The sequence below is a fragment of the Pristis pectinata genome, chromosome 9, assembly GCF_009764475.1.
Source record: "Pristis pectinata isolate sPriPec2 chromosome 9, sPriPec2.1.pri, whole genome shotgun sequence".
Taxonomy (NCBI): domain Eukaryota; kingdom Metazoa; phylum Chordata; class Chondrichthyes; order Rhinopristiformes; family Pristidae; genus Pristis; species Pristis pectinata.
The window spans coordinates 90,753,052-90,774,137 of NC_067413.1; the positions used below are offsets into that span (position 1 = coordinate 90,753,052).

A 21,086-nucleotide genomic window follows, 5' to 3' on the forward strand; every position below is an offset into this window, starting at 1 on the left:
AACCTCATAATCCATCTGCGTAGTCTACAACCCAAAGGTATAAACTTTGAATTTTCCAATTTAAGGTAACCTGCACCTCGTATGCTTTTCCCTCTCCTTCTGATCCACACAGGGGTTCTCTCAATCACTCCCTTATTTCCAAACCCTCCCTACAGGCCCTCATTACCCAGTTTCTTTCCCCTCCCCCTAACCTGGTTTCATCTGCCCGTCACCCATATAATTAACCCAATGTCCCCTCCCCAATTGTTCCATCTGTCCATCATTCCTCCCTTATCTGGTTCCACTTATCAGATTCCAGAATCTGCAGTCCTTTGTTATCTCTACTTATCACCTTCCAGCCTCTGACTCTACCTTCATCTTCCCATCCCTTTATCTGGCTCCATCTGCCCATCATCTCCATCCTCAGCAGGTTCCACCTATTGCCTGCTACCTCCTGCCTCATCCCTTCCCCTCAGCTCTTTATATTGGCTATTTCCCCTCTGCACTCTCAGTCCTGACGCAGGGCCTCCATCCCAAGCGTAAACTATCGCTCGGCCTCCACAGATGTTGCCTGACCCAGCGAGTTCCTCCAGCAGTTTGTTTTATTTGCTCCTGAAACCAGCATCTGCAGGTCTCTTGTGTCTCCAAATAATTGCTGCCTCTGGCAAAACATTGTTACCTTTACATAGTGGCATTGAGCCACTCCATGTACCATTGCTGAGGCAGGAACGAACCATGGAAGCCTGAGAGTCCATTGTGTATCCTGGTTGGCACATTTGTGTGATATTTTGTCCCACTGTAAAATCATCCCCTAATCTCATCCCATTTGCCGGTACTCCAGGATCTCCACAGGTAATTACTAGGAAAGACCAGATTTGACACCATTATTTATAGGTCTTGTGAAAGGGAAATCATTGAAACAAATGAACTCAAATACAAATTTTGTTGGTTTAGCAAAGCATTTTCACCACCAATAAGAGTCATGCATGTATGAACAAAGCAAAAATAAGATGAAGGTAAGTCATTCAGGTTTGTGAAGGCTCAATGCAAACTTTTAATCCTTATGATAAAGATAAAATAGAGCAATTGATCTTTGATAATCTAAAATATTTTGTTTGGCCTCATGTAAATCCGAATCTAACTTTATTATAATGAAAATGGCAACATGACAAGAAATTGTCCTAAAAATAAATTTAATGCTGTTATATAATAAAATGTGCATTTTCAGTATGAGCTTCAGATTGATCCAACATTTTCTTTTTACTGACAGCAGTATCATTCAATGAATTAGAACCACATCAGGCTTACCTGACCACCGAGCTTTCCAACTGGTCTGAATATACTCCATTAATGTTTTGAAAGAGGGCCAATCAACTCAAGGAGAATAGAAGGTGTACAGCACTAATAATCTTATATTAAACTTAACAGTTAAGCAGTTCAATTGATTATTGGGGTTAATACATTTTAAACTGTGTACTTATATACTTCAGTTCTGATATCGAAAGCAACTTCACAAAGGATGCCCACATATCAACTATTTTCCTTTACTCAAAAATGCTGATTCTGTTATTGACTTACTCGTGCAATTGGGTATATTGTCTGACCATGTACCATTAACGGTGCACTGTCTTGTTGCCGAACCGGAGAGTACGTATCCTTCTAGACACGAGTATGTAACAGAATTTGAGTATGACGTTCCATCAATCCAAAACACTTTGCCGTTCGCTGGTGTCCCAGGGTTTCCACATTTGACAGCTGTAAACATTGATTTAAAGTGTATTTGAAAAGGTAGGAATTAGATATCAATTCTTAAGTTCTTGGAGTCATCTGTTTTACTTTCTTTAATTTTTAAAAAGTGACCCATAATGACAGAAATATTTGAGTTTGATTTTAGTTTCATCTTGCATCTATTCTGTCCCAAATCTCCTTCACTGTATGCTGAAGACCCTTCCCCAAGGGAGAGTTAGGCTGATCAATATTCATCAAAAGTAAAGGTAAAGCATTCATTTTCCTTGGTTATTTAGTTGCAAAGTATTCTAAACAGCAAATGAAATAACAAGATGTAGATTGTTGATCTAAAACCTACTCTAACATTGAGGGTGTTGGATCACTGCTAGAATTGTTTCCTCACTTTTAATGCCTGCATTTTATATTACATTTAGGATATTAATTTAATCTTCACAACATTTTAAAATTCTTATCAACAGCATAACTAACAATTTAAACCTAATTTGACACTACAACAAATCATTTTGTTTTAAGTAGAACTTCATTTGTCAAACTCAATACAAAGAGATGCTCAACAAATAACTCAGTTGGGTGTACACAGCACTATTTCCAAATTTGCAAATGATAGTGTGAATTATGAGATGATAGTGATAGATTGCAAGGAGATATGGACGGGATAATGGATTGGGCATGTAACTGGTAAATGAAATAGGAAGAGTGAGAAGGGACAATATAAGCTAGCAGATACCTGGGAGATCAAATTAATTGATCTTGCTAAAGGAAGACAAAATCAAACATTTTTAAGGTATCTCAAAATGGAAAATGCAACAGTTACACTAAAAGTACATTACCGACCTTCAGGTCAATCTGTGAAGAAGAAGGAAGTGAAAAATAATGGAAGCTATTCTGATGAGAGAAATCAATCAATCAAAAACAAATTAATAAAAGCTAAGCACTTTGTTGTCAAAGTTTGATCAATGCAATGCTTCCTTACAGAGTGTAAAAGGGATGTTCAGAGAAGCAGTGCTCATCTAGATCTGGTGTTTGTTCATAACTTGTAGAGGAAATGGAAATCATTGGAGAAATTGACTCTGGGTTCAAGTATCATCAAGTTCAGCATAATTCAGCAGTCAGCTAAATATAAGACCAAGAGGTCAAATGCTGGTACTGAAGGAAACCTGCAGGGTCCTTTACCTTCAATAACTAAATTTCAGACAAGCACATTTGGTGAGATAGGCAAAAAGTGGAGGATGAATTTGTAATAAATAATGCTGTTCAGAGATGTAATGAAAAGCAAACACATTGAAATGCTTTGAAAATCCAGGCTGTGCATAAGTATGGAAGGGGGAACCTGGCAAAGCTATAGGAATAAATAACTTCAATGATCATTCAATTTGAGAAGGACAAGGGTGTATGTGGATGTGTACAATAGACTAGATCATAGTCATTTTTCACTGGTGATTCCATGAAGAAACAGCTGCCACTCCTTTGTCAGCTGGTCTCTGGTTTCTGCCCCTTTTTGTCTAAACGTGGAAGTCAGAGATGGAGGCCAGGTACGCATGTGTCTGACCTTCCCCCTCCACAGTGAATTCAGCAGGGAAGTACTGACAAACTGAGCACAGTCTCGGCCCTTCTTTGCTTTCATTTTTTTAAATTTCTAAAATTCTTGATTTTTTAAGAAAATTGTCATGTGTATTTGAATTATTTTTAAATGTCTCTGAACATGAGATGCATTTAAAAAAGTTTCAAAACCCGTCAGAGTAATCTGGGGCCAGAGTTTTAGGATCTGTTTCTTGAGGCTTTGTGGGCTTTTGTGGTTCTTGAGCATGGGGAGGGTGTCACCTTGGCTGGCCCTCCATATTCAGAGCAGGTTAGTACAGGTGGGCAGCCAGGCACCAAGGCTGAGGAGTTCAGGCGGCAGATTAGATCCAGGCCATTCCGTTCCAATGTGCGATCAATAAGCAAAGTTCAATTCCTGCACTTTTCCTTGTTTCCAATGTCAGGTGCAATGGACATTATAAAGCTTGATCTTCATAAGTGACAGTATTCAGATTGAAATTGCTCCTATTTAATTCAGTTTGAGCTGTTGGGATATCATTTATTGCTAGTTTCATTCAGAAGAAGGAATGAAAGAAGCTTAACATAAGGAGTTAACTGAGAATGATCTGAATAATTTTAAGTGACATTGCTAGTAAATAGACAATCAAAAAACACTTTAGCCAAGAAGCTGAGAAGCTTTGACACCTGGCACATCTTTTTCAGGAACAAATGAGGTACTCTCCATTTTGGAAAAGCTGGTGCTCAGGCCAGGGACACTTAAATTGTAGAAATTTGTAAACCGTGGTCTGCTTAGGTACAAAATTAAAACCTAACTTGGCAGTGGCCAATCCAGGCCTGGCGCTTACATTCTTTCCTTACACAGCTTGAAGAATATCATGCCCGGACACTGACGTTCATGCCAGAGGAAGATATTGCAAGCCTGGCTGATGTCCCTCAGCCATTGCCGTGGGCAACCATCACTGCCTGACCCTGGCACTGAGGCAAACCTGGAACTGACACCATGAGAAGTATTCCCTGACTCTGGTTAACATCTTCCATCTACACCCTTGCTGAATATAACAGCTACTGGTGAGACTGAGACAAATGTCTGATTGACACCTAAAAATAGCTCTACCAGCCGATATCAAGCCCCTCACTGCTCCAAAGCAAAACCTCTAACACTGCAACTGACTTCTGACAATGAGTCAAATGAATGGAGCCAGGCTGGTATGGCAGTCTGAACTGACCTGCATTAAATACTTTGACAGAAAATAGACCTGATCTGACTCTAGCACACATCATTAGGGCTCATTGGACTCTGGTCCACTTGCCAGAACATTTTTCAATTTTTGAACCAACTGCTGATTGATTTGCCATGTCCTGAACTTATATCAATGACTGGCAGGTTGGAAGGCTCCCACACATTCCTGAATATGGAGTCAAGTGGGAAGGAGGTGCAATACTTGATCCCACACTTCCTATTTCCCCTAACTAATCACACTGACCAGATGTCAATAACTCTCCATTGGCCAATGAATACTTCTTGCCCAACCTGAGGTTCAAACATCCACCAAATAAATGTTTAGTTCTTAGTTGCTGCAAATCAGTGCAGCAACAACAGCACTGAACAGGAGATTATTTTAAGTAAATGAAAGATGAACAAAACCATGGTTTCAGACTGTCACATCTGTAGTGGATACCTTAATATTCGTTCCAGGGAGCTGAGCTTGAAACTTTCCAGAGAGCAGGCCACAGAGTCCAATTGCAAACCCCTGCATGTGCAACTTGCAGCCTGGATCCAGTTAAGTTTAATAAAGGTCAGTCTTCAAGAAGTACCATTGTAACACAAGGAATTTGTTAGAAAGTATAGCAAGGTCCTTGCAAAGTAAACTGAGTTGACACTTGGCATCAGTGAAACAATCAGTACAAATAGACAAGTGGGAAAAATCATTGTCAAAGAGAAGTAAAATACTAGAAATATGAATGTAAAAATACAAAATACTTTTAAGAAAGCCTGGTAGCAACCCACTACAGCTTTATAACGAAAAGCAGATGAAACAACATCAAAGAAGAAGAAAATTTCAATGTATACTAACAACTGTTGGATGCCTCCAAAAAGTCAGGCCATTCAACTACTCACAGATTGGTTTCATTGGATTGAGGGTGACTCAGGAGTGGGGAAGTGGCTCCCAAATGCAACTAATTATGATTAAAATGGACAAGACTTAATGATGCTTGGTAAATTGCTTAAAAAGCTTGCAGTTTTTCTTGCTTGCAAAATCTGAGGTACTGCAGATTTGATGTGTGGAAACTGTGCCAGAGCCTGGCACCTGCACTCCCACCCAGTGGAGGCCTGTATCATAATGATATAAAGCAGTATAAGCCTAATTATTGCAAAAACTGTTTGGTGCAATGATTAGTGCTCAGCTTCATTGAATTACTTCTCAAGTTTGACAGCTTCTTAATGAATTAAATTTTTATGCTTCCGATAATTTCTACCTCCATGGGTGTTTCATGAGACACTTATTCAGATTATAGGGATTTCTAATACTTTATGTTTGCAGACCAAGGAGAATTTTTTTGACTGAAATTAAAATAAACCACTTTGAAACAGTTTTATGAACAGGTTCTTTGGATCTCTTGGATTATTTGTATGAAAATGCATTTGGTTGTGGTAGAAATATCCACACAGTAATTGAAGGGAATTCATCTGGAGGATGGAATGAACAAATTTGCTCCAGGGTGATGGTGTTGTGGAAGGACCAACTTAATTAAACCTTCGATTGAGGATTTGTGGACATACAAGTCTGATGCACTGGCTCTTCCTTGGTGTCTTTTGTCCTTTCTGTTCCTGCACCTCTGATCTTCCTGTTCAGAAGCTGCATCTTCCTTCTTATCTGGTGCAAAATCATGGAGCATTCTGCAAGTCACAACCTATCTGGAAGTCCCCCTAAGAGGCCTGTTGGAAGATGTGTCTAAACCTATCCAGGCAGCTCTGGTTTCAGGATGACACATGTTTGCTTTACGAGGGTCAGCATTAACCTTAGCTTGGCTCATCGGCGGCAGGGCCATTGTTAGATGTCACAAGCGACTTGTTCTTAAGCAGCTGGTTTGACAGCAAATGATCTGGATGTAAGAGAGTGAGGATTAGCATGGAATTGGCACAGAATCAGGACACCATGACTCCTCCCAGGAAGCCAGGTTCAGACCATTATCATTGGTTCCTATAACCAACTGCACATTCTGTGAATGAAGACCATTTACAGTCGACCAGAGGGAAGCCTGTAAGCTTAGAAACCCCCAGAGTTTTGTTGTGCCTGCTGCCTCTGCAAGAAAAGATATGAATTTGTTTCTTTTTCTTGATGGACTGTGATCAGCTTGTGAGTGAAGAAAAGGCTGAAACATCTGCAACCACGTTCAGTAAAGAGTGCCGAATAGGTGATCCATTTAGGCTTCCTCCTGAAATCCAGTCATCACAGAAGTCAGTTTCCTGCCAATATGATTTACTCCAAATGATATCAAGCTGCAGCTGAGAGAACTGGATGCAGCAAAGTCCACGGGACAAGACAACATTCCAGCTGTAGAACTGAAGACCTGCGCTCCAGGACTAACTGCAGCTTGTAAAAATCAGTGGGCATCAAGGGAAAACACCCCAGAGGTTGGAGTTATATCATGCACAAAGGAGGGTGTCAAAGCCTCAGGAGTTTCTCAGAGTGGAATTCCAGGCCCAACCACTTTCAACTTGCTTTATCAATAACCTCGGTGCCTCACAAGTTCAGAAGTGGGATTGCTGATGACTGTACAGCATTCAATTCCACTTGCAAATCCTCAGCAGATGAACAGTCCATGTATGCATGGAACACTGTCTAGACAACGTTAAGGCTTGACCTGAAATAATGGCAAGCAACATTTGCACTGCAAGTGTTCCAGGCAATGCCCCTGGCATTCTATGGCATTACTTTTGCTGAGTATCCTGGAGAAACTATTAGCTTGAACCTCAGATGGAACAGTCACATAAATAGAAGGCTACATGAGCAGGTCAGTGTTGAAATTCGACTTCAACATTTATTTTCACTGACTTCTTTAGGGTAAATTTCAACAAGACAGTAAATAAAGGATCTTCTGCCCAATGTCTCCCTGTATGATTTTTAATTTTCACTGCTCCATCATAATAAAAGTCAACTGGCAAAATAATGTCCCCTTAAGTTTTGTCAATAGGCCAGAATAAAGGCTATAGCTCACTACTGCACAAAGTATCACTGCTCCATTAACTCAAGTCCACTGAAAATATTGCCATTTTTAAAAACCCAGGGATATAATAAAGCAAATATTGATGACACCACTCAGGACGTAATTGGTAAAGAATTGCCTTGTGGGTTGCTGAAGTAACTGAGACTGCTAAATTATTGGACTCTTTAAGGTTGCTATGGGAGCAATGGTTTACTGCACTGCTTGAAAGCTCCACTCAGTTTCTCCCACTTGTTCTGTGAGACAAAGCATCCTGTCAATTCTGTTTTGTCAGAACTACACAAAGTGAAATGTGTGAAGTTCAGTGGACTGAAGTGAAAGTGCTTGCAGTGAAAACTTTGGCATGGTTCAACTGGGAAAACATTTAAAGCACAATCAATGCTCTGCTTATCCACGGTTCAAATATTAATTAAAACTTTAAAACTTTAGTAGGATATGTGTGATTTGGTGTTGCAATTATGTAGGTATTAGCTGGAGCTCAGGTTAGCATTCTTGCCTTTGAACTCGAATTTTTAGGCTTCAGAGATCACAGCTAAACAATTAGACATGCGGGTATGATACCAAAGGAATACCGTACGATGAGAAGTGCCATCATTCTAGTCAGCTGGTTAAACCAGGGCCGAGTCAGTTCTTTCAGATGGTTGTAAGTGATCTCATGTTTTGAAGAAGTGGGTTTTTTTCAATGTGTTGAATAATATTGATCACACCAGCATTAATGGATCAGATTGTCTGATCATTATCACATTAGTCTGTGGAATGTTGCATTGCATAAAATAGTTGCTGGACTTCTTACATTATAAGTGTGGTAGTGTGGCCGAGCAGTCTCAGGCGCTGGATTTAGGGTCCAGTCTCTATGGAGGCGTGGGTTCAGATCCCACCACTGCCAGTGAGGTTAATTTAGGGCAGGCATGGTAGTGTCACGGTTAGCATAACACTACTACAGCGCCAGCGACCCGGGTTCAATTCCAGCCACTGTCTGTAAGGAGTTTGTATGTTCTCCCTGTATCTGCGTGGGTTTCCTCTGGATGCTCTGGTTTCCTCCCACATTTCAAAGACGTACGGGTTAGGAAGTTGTGGGCATGCTATGTTGGCGCCGGAAGCGTGGCGAAACTTGTGGGCTGCCCCCAGAACACTCTACACAAAAGATGCATCTCACTGTGTGTTTCGATGTACATGTGATATCTTATCTAATAAAGATATCTTATCTTATTTTATAAGTGACTCCATGTCAAAAGCAAAGTGCTTTGCAATGTCCTTAAACTGTATAAGATGTTCCACATATTCTTTGATTTGGTATTGAAGACTATTTTGAAGGATTGTTAAGGTGTAACAGTTACGAAAACTGCTTTGAATTGTCCTAAAAACTCCTGACATTTTTTATGCCACGTGCAAATGCCTCCCCAGTCCACAATAAATAATTGGGTGTTCCTTTCCTCAGCAAGCCATTGTTCAGCAACATATACTGTTTTGACAATTTCAATCACATCCGTGACAAATTATTTAAACATGTATCTTGCAAGATGCTGGCTGTGACCTCAAGCTTCAGTCTGCTTAAAAAAAAACGGATGTCTAACCACTAAAATGTTGCAAAGGGTTGGGGTGTGGAGTACTTCAGTCAATCTACTGAAACCCAAGGCTCGTCTGCAGCAACTTTCCAGCCGACCAGTAAAAGGACAGCTGTTCCTCCTGCTTATTTGGTTCATGAAACTGCTCACGAAAAGCAAATCTTGATTCTATACAGCTGGTGACTGCTTAGAAAAGAACCCAGAGTTCTTTGGAAAGGATTTTTCTTGGCCGGGGCATTAAAAGCATTCAGCTTGGCTCTACAGGTAACCCAGCTTATTGAATTGGGGCACTTACTCTCCCAGTTCTGCTGAATTACTGTGGACCGTCCATTTGGCATCCACAGCTCACTGGTGGCTTGGTAGCTTTTACTTGTTCCACGTCCACTTTGGGAAGGTGGAATTTTTTCCACCACTCTCCCCCATTACATTCAAAGTGCTATTTAAATAGACAGATAGCATCAAGTGATCTTCTGCCAACTGTAATGAGCATTTAGTGTCTGTCTCCTTGGCTACAGTCAAATTTTCTAGACGTGTGCTGTGAATTTTGAAACTTAAATTTAGTTATTGAGAAATTGCAATCTTTGCAGCTTTCCCATGTTATTTTTAAAGGGATTGGTATATTTAAGTGATGAAAGTTTACGCACTTGAAATGCAAATGACTTGTACTTTCATATGGTTCTAACTGGATAACCAGGATTTTTTACTGTTCATATTTAATGTCACCTGCATTCATAAAACATGATCTAAAGCAACAAAGATCAAATAACGAGTTCACATAACCAAAACTGAAAGTGACTCAAAATGGTGTCACTTTTGTGTTTACTCAAATCTCCATTGGCAGGTTTTTGTTCATCACAGCTTTTTAGAAGTATAATTCAGTACCAATTCTACCCAAAGTTGCAAGTTTTCTCCCCCCAAACACTTTCCCAAATAGATAAAATTGTAAAAATGACTTTTGTTTAAAGCAATTTCAATGTGATGTATTTTTGAACTCCACATTCATTTTATATTTGGAGGCAGTTAGTTCAATTGACTGATGTTAATTAGCAGGCTATAAACAATAAAGGAGATAATCATGTTTTAAAGAGAAAAAAATAATTGTGTGATACAGTTTTCAGGCAAAGTAGTTCAATGTGGAATGCTAATGAGTCAAATAGAGTTGTAGTTAGGCCAAGCTGGGGCTTCAGCATCGAGTGCCCCCCATCCCTCCATCACACCAACCTCCCCGCCCCCAAGCTTTTCCCAGGCAGCCTTTGGCAGGAGTCAAAATGGGGGTTCAGTCTTCCAATCTGGGAGGGCTTGTGACAAGTCTTTAAAATGTCACTGATTTTAAGACATTTCAAAACTATTAACTTTGCTGCATAGCTATTATTTTTCTTTAAATTTAAACAAATACAACTAAAAACTTTGGAGACACTAAGTACTAAATAAGCAAGTCTCCTCACTTTTTAGAACATAGAACACTGGAGCATAGTACAGGCCCTTCGGCCCACAATGTTGTGCCGACATTTTATCCTGCTCTAAGATCTATCGAACCCTTCCCTCCCCACATAGCCCCCCATTTTTCCATCATTCATGTGTCTATCTAAGAGTCTCTTAAATATCCCTAATGTATCTGCCCCCACAACCTCTGCTGGCAGTGTGTTCCATGCACCCACCTCTCTCTGTGTAAAAAACTTATCCCTGACATCCCCCTTATTACCTTCCTCAAATCACCTTAAAATTATGCCCCTCATGTCTCCCTGGGAAAAAGTCTGTGTTATCTTTGTTCTTCATCACGAGACAACTTGGCGTGGGGTTTAACATCTGAACATTTATTGAAAAACAACAAACAACAACAGGCTGCAACAGCTTGCAACCGCCAGGCTGGCTGGCTTTTCCCGCTCTTTCCAGCCACCTCCTGTTTTCCTCATGTGACCCCTTGCATTGCCTACTGGGAACTGTAGTTCTTTGTTATAACTACATAACAACTCATAATAAAACAACTGTCCACTCGATCTAGCCTGTTATCATCTTGTACACCTCTATTAAGTCACCTCTCATCCTCCTTCTCTCCAAAGAGAAAAGCCCTTGCTCACTCAACCTATCCTCATAACACATGCTTTCCAATCCAGGCAGCATCCTGGTAAATCTCCTCTGCACCCTCTCTAAAGCCTCCACATCCTTTCTACAATGAGGCGACCAGAACTGAACACAATACTCCAAGTGTGGTCTGACCAGAGTTCTATAGAGCTGCAACGTCACCTCGCGGCTCTTGAACTCAATACCCCGACTAATGAAGGCCAACACTCCATACGCCTTCTTAACAACCCTATCAACCTGTGTGGCAACCATGAGGGATCTATGAATGTGGACTCCAAGAGCCCTCTGTTCCTCCACACTGCTAAGAGTCCTGCCATTAACCTTGTATTTTCTCTCTTAATATCCAGATCAGAAGTACCCATTCGAGTGATCCTACCTTCAATTTAGCTAGTGTGGATCAGAGGGGCGCAATTCCATACTGGACTGTAATGTTGAGAATCCCAGCATGGCCAGGCTCGGCATGGAGTTCAGCAATTGAGTGCAGTGACAGATGCCCTAGCAACTGTCAATCAACAAGCTGAAGACGGATGGGAGGTCCACATATATTCAGGAATTAACAAGGGGTGGATGAATACCAATGGTTCACTTCAGATCTGCTGGTCACAGCCAGCACAATTTGACCCAAATATCCCTTTCACAAAATAATATCAAAGAGTAACCAAACAGCTCCTTCCTCTCTGCAAATATTTTTTCTTATCCTTATCATATTTTTTCTTATAATTCTCTCTTTTGGAAGCTAAGAACACAAAACAGTACTTTTTGATTGTTCTACCATTAATTAGATCATATTTTTCTGTAACTTACTCCATTTATTCATCGTTAGCATAAGCATTATAATCCAAGCTAATCAAAAACTATGAATCACATCTTTGACATTCTCAGTTCACTTAGCCTCTGCCTTTTGGGGATGTTCAGATGTTCACTGCTCTTTGTTGCTCTGCTGTCATGCTTGACTTTGCTCAGAACAGACCCTACCTTAAGTCACAAGAATGGGACATTTTTGATTGCCAATCAAGAGAAAGTCAGTACTGGCTGTGACTCCAACAAGAGCTGGCCAGTAGCAAAATATCCTGAAGCAGTAGATCTGGATAGTCAAGGAAAGCAGTGAATGAAGATAGGAATTGATGACAAGGTCTGTTTCCTTCTTGATGTTATGCGGATGCCCAAGCATTACATGCTGAAGTTGTCTTCCTATGATTAACCCATATTGAGGATTATTGCAATATTGGCTGAAAGTTCATCGTACAACTAGTTAGTAGATTATTTGGGAATCTGAGAGCCTTCCTTACTTTGTACCTGGTCTTATACTTCTGTTTTCTGAACATGGAAAGCACTACAATTATTTAGAAACATAGAACATAGCACAGTACAGCATAGTACAGGCCCCTCGGCCCACAATGTTGTGGCGACCAAAATCAACCTACTCCACAATCAATCTAAGCCTTCCCTTCTACATAGCCCATAACCTTCTATTTTTCTTACATCCATGTACCTATCCAAGAGTCTCTTGAATGGCTCTGTTGTATCCCCCTCTACCACCACCCTGGCAGTCCGTTCCAGGCACCCACCACTCTCCGTGTGAAAAAACCTACCTCTGACATCTCCCCTAAACTTTTTTCCACTCACCTTAAACGGACATCCTCTGGTATTAGGCACTGCTGCCCTGAGAAAAAGGTGCTGGCTGTCTACTCTATCTATGCCCCTCATAATCTTATACATCTCTATCAAGTTGCTTCTCATCCTCCCTCACTCTAAAGACAAAAGCCCTAGCTCGCCCAACCTTTCCTCATAAGGCATGTTCTCTAATCCAGGCAGTATCTTGGTAATCTCCTCTGCTCCCTCTCTAAAAGCTTCCACATCCTTCCTGTAATGGAATCCTTCCTATAATTTGGAAGACTTCATTGAAAGGATCTAACTTACCTTTACACTCTGGCTGCTTCCCTGACCAGGTGCCATTGGAAAGGCAAACTCGTTCAGCAGAACCATGTAAAACATATCCTGTTAGACAAGAAACGCGCACAATGCCCTTCACCCAGAATTCACTCTTCTCTTCTTGAACTGTGTGCTGGAATGCCAGGATCACCACATGTTCCAACCGTATCTCTGCAAAATAACGTAAAGCCAAGATTAATAAGTCTTTATGAAAAAAATAAAATATTCGCGAAAGCAAACAAAAACAGTCATACATTTAACATCCAGGGAAAAAAATGTTAAGGCATCAAGTTCACAGATTTTGTTCACTACTGTTCACTTCCAGTAGTTATCTACACATATTTAGAGGTGTGATCATACAGCTAGCATCCAATTACTCAACAGTGCAACTCAAGAGCCCTGCCCATAAGTCTGGAGCTTGTTGAAAATACCCCGCAATTATTGCCAAAAATTCATCTTCAATAGCTAGGGGTTATAACTCTGTCTTTACTCTCGCTGCCTTGGCGAAGCAGCTAGCATAATCAAAGACCCCCACCCACACGGATCATTCTCTCTTCTCTCCTCTGCCATTAGGTAGAAGATACAGGAGCCTGAGGGCCAGTACCACCAGACTTCAGGACAGCTTCTACCCCACTGTGATAAGACTATTGAATAGTTCCCTTAAGCGATGAGATGGACTCTGACCTCACGATCTACCTTGTTGTGACCTTGCACCTTATTGCACTGCACTTTCTCTGTAGCTGTGACACTTTACTCTGTACTGTTATTGTTTTCACCTGTACTACATCAATGCACTCTGTACTGACTCAATGTAACTGCACTGTGTAATGAATTGACCTGTGCGATCGGTATGCAAGACAAGTTTTTCACTGTACCTCAGTACAAGTGACAATAATAAACCAATACCAATACCAATTTGTTTCATTCTGAGAACATTACATCTTACTCATTTGGATTTTAACTCCCTTTCAATTATGCATCTTTTTACACTGCACTAATATACATTGTTTAAAAGTAGTCTTTCCAAAATATGCAATTTATTAAATAAAATCAAAAATACCAAAGTGAAACAAAGACAGTTACAGATCAGCAAAAAATGCCAGTGATGTTCAAATTTTGAAAGTATATGAGAGAAACCTGACACCCTTGAACAGAGTTGTTTTGGGAGATGTAGGATAATTTCATGATCCTCAGATCCTAGGAGAGCTCAATTTGAAGCTATGAAATGATGGCCATAATTATTTGATCTTTGAGTCTGACTCATTGTACCATCCTACCTGAAGGGGCAGGTTAGGGAGCTTTGTGTAGAATCTGCAAAGAAGGATTTCACATCAAAGTACTGCTGGGTTAACAGCCCATTAATAACTAAAATGTCATACAAAAATGAAACAAACTCATTAAAACAGGTAACAATTATCCCCATTTGAAAACAAAGCTTGAGAATATTTAACACTGGAAAATGAATAAACACCTACTGCGCACGTCATGTGGTTACAATGTTTTTTTTATGTCCATTCTCCTTTTGTACTCTCAGAGGGTGACATTGTTTGGAAGAAAAGAGACACAAGAGAGACTGCAGATGCTGGAAATCTGGAGCAACACACAAGGAGCTGGAGGAACTCAGTGGTCAGGCAGCACCTATGGAGGGAAGTGGATGATCGACATTTTGGGCCGAGACTCTTCATCAGGACTGGAAAAAAAGAGGGGAGATAGCCTGTATAAAAAGGTGGGGGGAAAGGCTGGAAGCAAGAGGTGGAGGACGATAGGTGGATCCAGGTGAGAGAGGGGGTGATAGCGAGGTGGGGAGGGGGTGAGAGTGGGAGTGAGGTGATAGGTGGAAGGGCTGAAGAAGATAGAACCTGATAGAAGAGGACAGTGGACCATGTAATAAAGGGAAGCAGGTGAGGAGGGGAACCGGAGGGAGGAATATGTGGGTGTTGGGCAGATTGAGAGGACAGGGGAGGGGAAAGAGATGGAGTGATGGGGGCCGGTGGGATAAGGGAAAAAAAAAGAGGCAGAGGGGAGTGGTTACCAAAAGTTAGAAAAATCGATGTTCATGCAATCTGGTTGGAGACTACCAAGGTGGAATGCGAGGTGCTGTTCCTTTAATCTGTGTCTAGCCTCAACTTGGCAGTAGAGGAGGCCATGGACAGACAGCTCAGTGTGGGAATGGGAAGCGGAATTAAAATGGCTGGCTACAGGGAGATTCTGCTGGTTTGGCGGACGGAGCGAAGGTGCTTGATGAAGCGATCCCCTGATCTGCCTTGGTTCTCACTGATGTAGAAGAGGCTGCACCGGGACCACCGGATGCAATAAATGAATAAGTAAAAATTATTTGGAAGAACGAATTTTTTGGGTCAGATAGTCCTTAACCAATGCGATGCTACTAAGGATATTTGTGAATCTCAGTTTTGCACACAGTTGACAACATAACAACCACCACTCCAGCTCAAAACCTCTTTTTAATATTTCTGAGAAGTGTATTAATATGCGACATAAATTCGAGACTTTTATTCTGATTCGAACTGTCCTTGACAGGTTTCTAAATGGTCAGAGCAGGTTCACCAGAAATCTGTCAGTGTTAACAATTTCTCTTCAGTAAAATGACTTTCTTTTCATCATCTCTAATTTACAAATTTAAAATTTAGTGAAGCTCTACGTATACCATGTTCTTCTTACAATAGTTTACTGGAGTCTAACATACAGCTAAGTAATTTTATATCTGTAAATAAACTAACAAAGGGAGAAGCTGCCAAAATCACTGCTTCATTCAAGATGTTTATGCAAACAAAGCAACGTCAACTTGTCTCCTGGAATCTGAACCCTGAAGCATTAAGCCTTTATCTCCTCAAAAAATAATGTACTCTTGCAACTTCAAAGGAAATCTAAGCATTTAAAAAATTAGTACTGACATTCAGATGTTTCTTTCATTTGTACAAAAGAGAAATACCTTATAATTCTTACTTTGCCTGTCAGTTTGATTTTACCATGAAATGATGAAAGAAAGACTGTCACATGAAAGCAGGCTGTGTTCTTTCAGCAGCTTCACAGCTAGAATGTTAGGTGAAGAACTCGGAATCAAGTTTTCAATGGTGTAGATGAAGGTGGTGATAGTAGGTAGAATTTCACCTTTGGTTATTACTGTTGTGCAAAACCAAAATTGTTTGCAGTACTCCAGACGTGGTCTGACAAGTGCCTTTTAGAGTTGCAATAAGACATCAACATTCCCATACTTTTCCCTCTTACTGCTTGTGTTCTATCTTCCTGAGTTTCACGTATAAGGAACATCGGCCACAATTGTTCAAAGTCAGTATTGGGAGACGAGTACCGGCTGCCTTTTGTAGTCTGGCACTGGTAACCAAAGACAAATTCCTATCTACAATCATGTTCAATTTGAGGGACTTAGCTGTGCATGGTTGTTCTGTTGACTATAAATACATGGAAAAGGTGGTGGAAGGAGGATTCAATGATAATTTACAAAAGGGGATTGGATGAATAAAGGAGAAAATATTCTGAGCTTTGGAGAAAACACAGAGAAATCGGACGAATTGGACAATTCATTGGACCAATGCTACCCCGACTGGTCAAAAATGATTTGTTGATGCAATAGTCTATGGGCTGTTTCTTGCTGACAATTGCCAGCAGTCCAGTGACAAATTGCCTGCACTTATGAACCTCCCCTTCACAACCCTTCTTAAACACTTGCACATTCAGGGTTTTAGTATACGTTCAAATACTTGTCTGCAGTCCAATTGCTGAGCTTGAAAATGCTGAGATTGTCCAGGACTTCCACTCCAGTGTAGACCTGGTTGAGATTAGGACTGGGGTAGAAGGACTTGTCGGCTGTCACAGGAGGAGTAGTTCAATGGAGTTTGAGGCCAATAAATTGTTGGGGTGGATGGGACAGTTAGGGGTGTGGAGGCATATTGTTTGGAGGTTAATGAGGGTGACTGAGAACAAAAATGCAACGAACTAATGAAGAACTGGGGGGGGGGGGTGTAGTGAGGATGGAATTATGACATTGCATAACGATAAGAAGCAGGAACAGAATAGGCCACTCAGTCCCTTGAGCCTGCTCTGCCATTCCAGAGGATCATGGTTATTCTGGCATTCCTCAAGTCCTGACATTTCCCCATAAATTGCGATTCCACTACTGATAAGAAATTTATGTATCTCAGTCTTTTATATATGCAAGGTCTCTGTACCACAGCTCTCTGCAGGCAAAGAGTTCCAAATACTCACAATCCTCTGAGAAAAGAAATTCTTCCTCACTTTAGCCTTAATAGATGGCCCCTTATTCTGAGACCCTGCCCTCTGGTTCAAGACTCTCTATTGAAAGAAAACATCCCCTCAGCATTTATCTCGTCCAGTTTCCTAACAACCTTATATGCTTCAATAAGATCGCCTCTCATTCTTCTAAGTTCCAATGAGTAGAGAACCAACCTGCTGAACCTTTTATCATTAGACAATCTCTCTATAACCAGAATCATCCTGGTGAACATCTTGTGAACCCTCAGGTGAAATAAAATCTTTCCTTCAATAGGACAGCCAAAATTGTTTGCAGTACTCTAGACGTGGTCTGACAAGTGCCTCTCAGAGTTGCAACAAGACTTCAACATTCCAATATTCTTCCCTCTTACTGCTTGTGTTCTATCTTCCTGCGTTTCACGTATAAGGAGCCTCAAATCACTTTGTGCTGTGGCTTTCTGCAGTTTTATTCCATTTAAATTATACTCTGCTCTTTTATTCTTCTTCCAAAATGATAAACGTTACATTTTCCCACATACTCCATTTGCCAACTTTCTGCCCAATCACTCAACCTATTATTAAGTCTCCATAAACTTTACCTTCCTCACAACTTGCCTTCTCACCTATTTTAGTATCATTTGCAAAGTTAGCTGCTGTGCAATCGCTTCATTCCTCCAAGTCATAAATAAACCATGAGCAGTTGAAGTCCCAATTGATCCCCGTGGTATTTCAATGGTCACAGGATGCCAACATGAAAATGACCTACTTAATGCTTCCTATTTGTTAGCAAATCCTTGTTAGCTAATCCATGCCAATATGTTCGCTAAACAACATGGGCTCTTATTTTGGGACATTTGTGAGCCACCTTGTTAAATGCCTGCTGGAACCCCAAATAGAATACATCGATTTGTTCCACTCTGGTTGAGACTTCCTTAAAAAATTCCAATAAATATGTCTTATGTAATTTGCCCTTCATGAAAACATGAAAGGTGGTGTTGCAAAGAGGGGGAATTCTGCCTAAGGATGTCAGTAAGTAATTAAAAGCTTGTGGGTGGCTTAGTTTGGTGCTACCATGGGAAGACCATGTTGCCTCAGGAGTGCCCAACAATGGGCGTCCAAGTACAACATACACAGTGCTCCCAAAGAAGAGCTGCATTGAAAACAATGTAATCTCATTGTTCCCAGACATGTATAGGTGACTCACGTCTAAAAGCCCCCATTCAAGGTTTCTGACTGATGTGAAAAGAGATGGAAATGACTGTCCTTGCATTTTGCTGCAGAAAAAAATTGAGTTTAAGTTACACAATGTGAAAATACAGCATAATACAACTGAGCTTCTAGGCAGAGTAGTCTGTTGAATCTAACTAGGGATATCACTGAATAATCTTTGTATTCCATCGCAAAATGAGTCGCAAAATGAGTCATCCATTTATGACACAACCTCGAAAGCAGAACACTGAACAGTAATATCCTCATTTTGTATAAGGTCACTGAAAAACACACAAGATAATAACTTCTCACGAAACGCCTCTTATAAATACAGTATAAATGCCGCAAAGATCACAACTGCCAGCATCACGCAGTGTGTAGGAGCCTAAACTTGCTATGCTTTGGACATTGAGTTCAAAGTCTGGTATGGTTATTTCCAAAAAAAGGCTTTTCATGTCTTTCTTGCAGGCATTAATTAAAAGGGATGTTTTATTCATTGTGATACTTTGAAATCTTCTCTTGAAGTTCCCAAGGATAAATATGTGAACTGATGTTGTGGGTACACGCCAATGGGGTGCTTTGGAACATTAAACTATGTTCAAATGACTATATGTAATTGTGTTTACAAAATGTGGGATCGATTGCGGCCAGATAAATGACAATGGTTCAGCTTTGCTGCAGCTAGGATTGGTATTCAACATGACAGGTGAAATGGAACTAAAATTACATTTAACTACACTGTGGCATGAGAGCTTACACAATATCATTAGGGAAAAAATACAGCAAACATGATCCAAATTTTTAAAGTGCTGAGAGAAATGATTAACTTTAATGAAATTAAGTTATTTAACTAGAGGCAAAAATGCAACCTAAAACATCCACACCAAATTACATGAATAGGTTTTCATTTTAACTGCAGTCATAAGCATTGTCTTTCAACTTGTTTCCCTACTTCCCTGTGTTCTTTCCCCTCTCCAACTCAGCAAGCATTCAGTTCCATTCCCTTTGTCCCTCTCCTCTATGTATATTCTCCACTCCTCATTTTCTTGGGATCTCCTTTTCCCTCCTGACACTCTGATTTTGAACACTGCTTGGCCTAGGAGTCAAGAAGGAAGAAGCTGGTTTTGAATGCCTGCCCACAAGAGGAGGAAGCAGATCTTTCAATGATGCTCAAATAGAAGGAAAGACACGTTTGATATTTCACTGTGGTCCAAGAGTGAGCAGAGGACAATGACAATACTGTATACGGAGTAGGACTTTGGAAATGGATGGAAGCAGGAACTGGTGGTTGTGAGGAGATGGGGGAAAGTGGGGGCAAGGGGTTTTCAGTTAAGATTATGATGGTTAGATGGAGAAAAAGATAAAAGGAAGAAAGAATAAAATTATAAAGGAAGTGAGTGCGTGTACAGGAGGAAAGAAGGGAAAAGGTGAGGACTTTTAAGATAAGGAGAGGAGGGGGGGGGGAGGAGGAAATGAGAGGAAATCAGACAACTGGAAGAAGCAGAGGAGCTCGACCTTACTATCACGAGTGTCAGCTGAACAGATGGACTTGTTCTGAACTTCAATAACTGTGACTAGCTTGAAGCAGAAGAGATCTGAGAACTGGGAACACCATCTGTAATTTTGCTGTTTTAAATATTTGAAGGTGAGTATGATGCAATGCTGGTTACTTCATCAGAGAGAGGACTTTATTCCTTTTAAGAGGATGCAGAAATTGGAACAAAGGTCATTCCAGGAAATAGGATTCAAAGTGAGAGATTGTTAAGAAATGTTAGCATGCCTATTTCTGATGGTGTTCTTTCTTGCACAAATTGTGCATGATTTATGTTTAATTTATGTTTTTCTTGTGAATGCTGCTCATATGACGCTATGTGCCTGTGATGCTGCTGCAAGTAAGTTTTTCATTGTATCTGTACAAACATGTACTTGTGCATATGACAAGAAACTTGACTTTTGACTTAAATTCAGAGGCATACTCTTAATTGTACGGTAAAATTTGCCAAGATTATTCAACCAGTTGACAATCAAGACAAACCAGACTTAAATGTACTTGAGGCAGTTTGAAGTTGTGACCTGAGAAAAGACAGTCACTTTCCTTTGTTATTTTTGATGTGCCTGTAATTTCAACCTCCTGTAATAGTGCACGATATCTCCTTATTTTGTATTCTAAAGTGATGGACCTTCTGCATTCAGCTCCAAATAATAACGTGTCAGTAGTCTGAAAGATAGGTTCCCCAGTTGGATATGCAGCAGATTATCAGTCTTCAGTCCTAATAAGATGCACATTTTTAGATTGTTCAACTCCAGCAATACTTTTGCAAACACTTGGATAATTGGTTCCATCACTATGAACATACATTTTTTTGATTTAAGTGCACTGTCTATATTTCTTTATGAAAACAGTGTGCCCATTGCCTTAGAAAACGGGAATTTGGTAGTTTGCAAGTTCCCAAGAAGGGAGCGGAGGCTTTATCTTTAAAGTTCTTCTGAGAACAGATCTTTGGTAACATGAGGCATGTCTCTGATGCCTCTGCTGGAGACTCACAAATTACCAAC

The 21,086-nt window shown here is 40.5% G+C and overlaps 1 protein-coding gene across 1 annotated transcript in view; it reads right to left on the reverse strand.

Moving 5' to 3' along the window:
* csmd3b (CUB and Sushi multiple domains 3b) overlaps window positions 1-21,086 on the reverse strand; it is a 1,392,611-nt gene that overhangs the window by 46,168 nt on the left and 1,325,357 nt on the right. Inside the window, 5 exon segments of the mRNA XM_052022622.1 lie at window positions 659-838; window positions 1,558-1,734; window positions 13,062-13,191; window positions 13,193-13,242; window positions 20,659-20,661. Of these exon segments, the coding sequence (XP_051878582.1) occupies window positions 659-838; window positions 1,558-1,734; window positions 13,062-13,191; window positions 13,193-13,242; window positions 20,659-20,661 (540 nt within the window).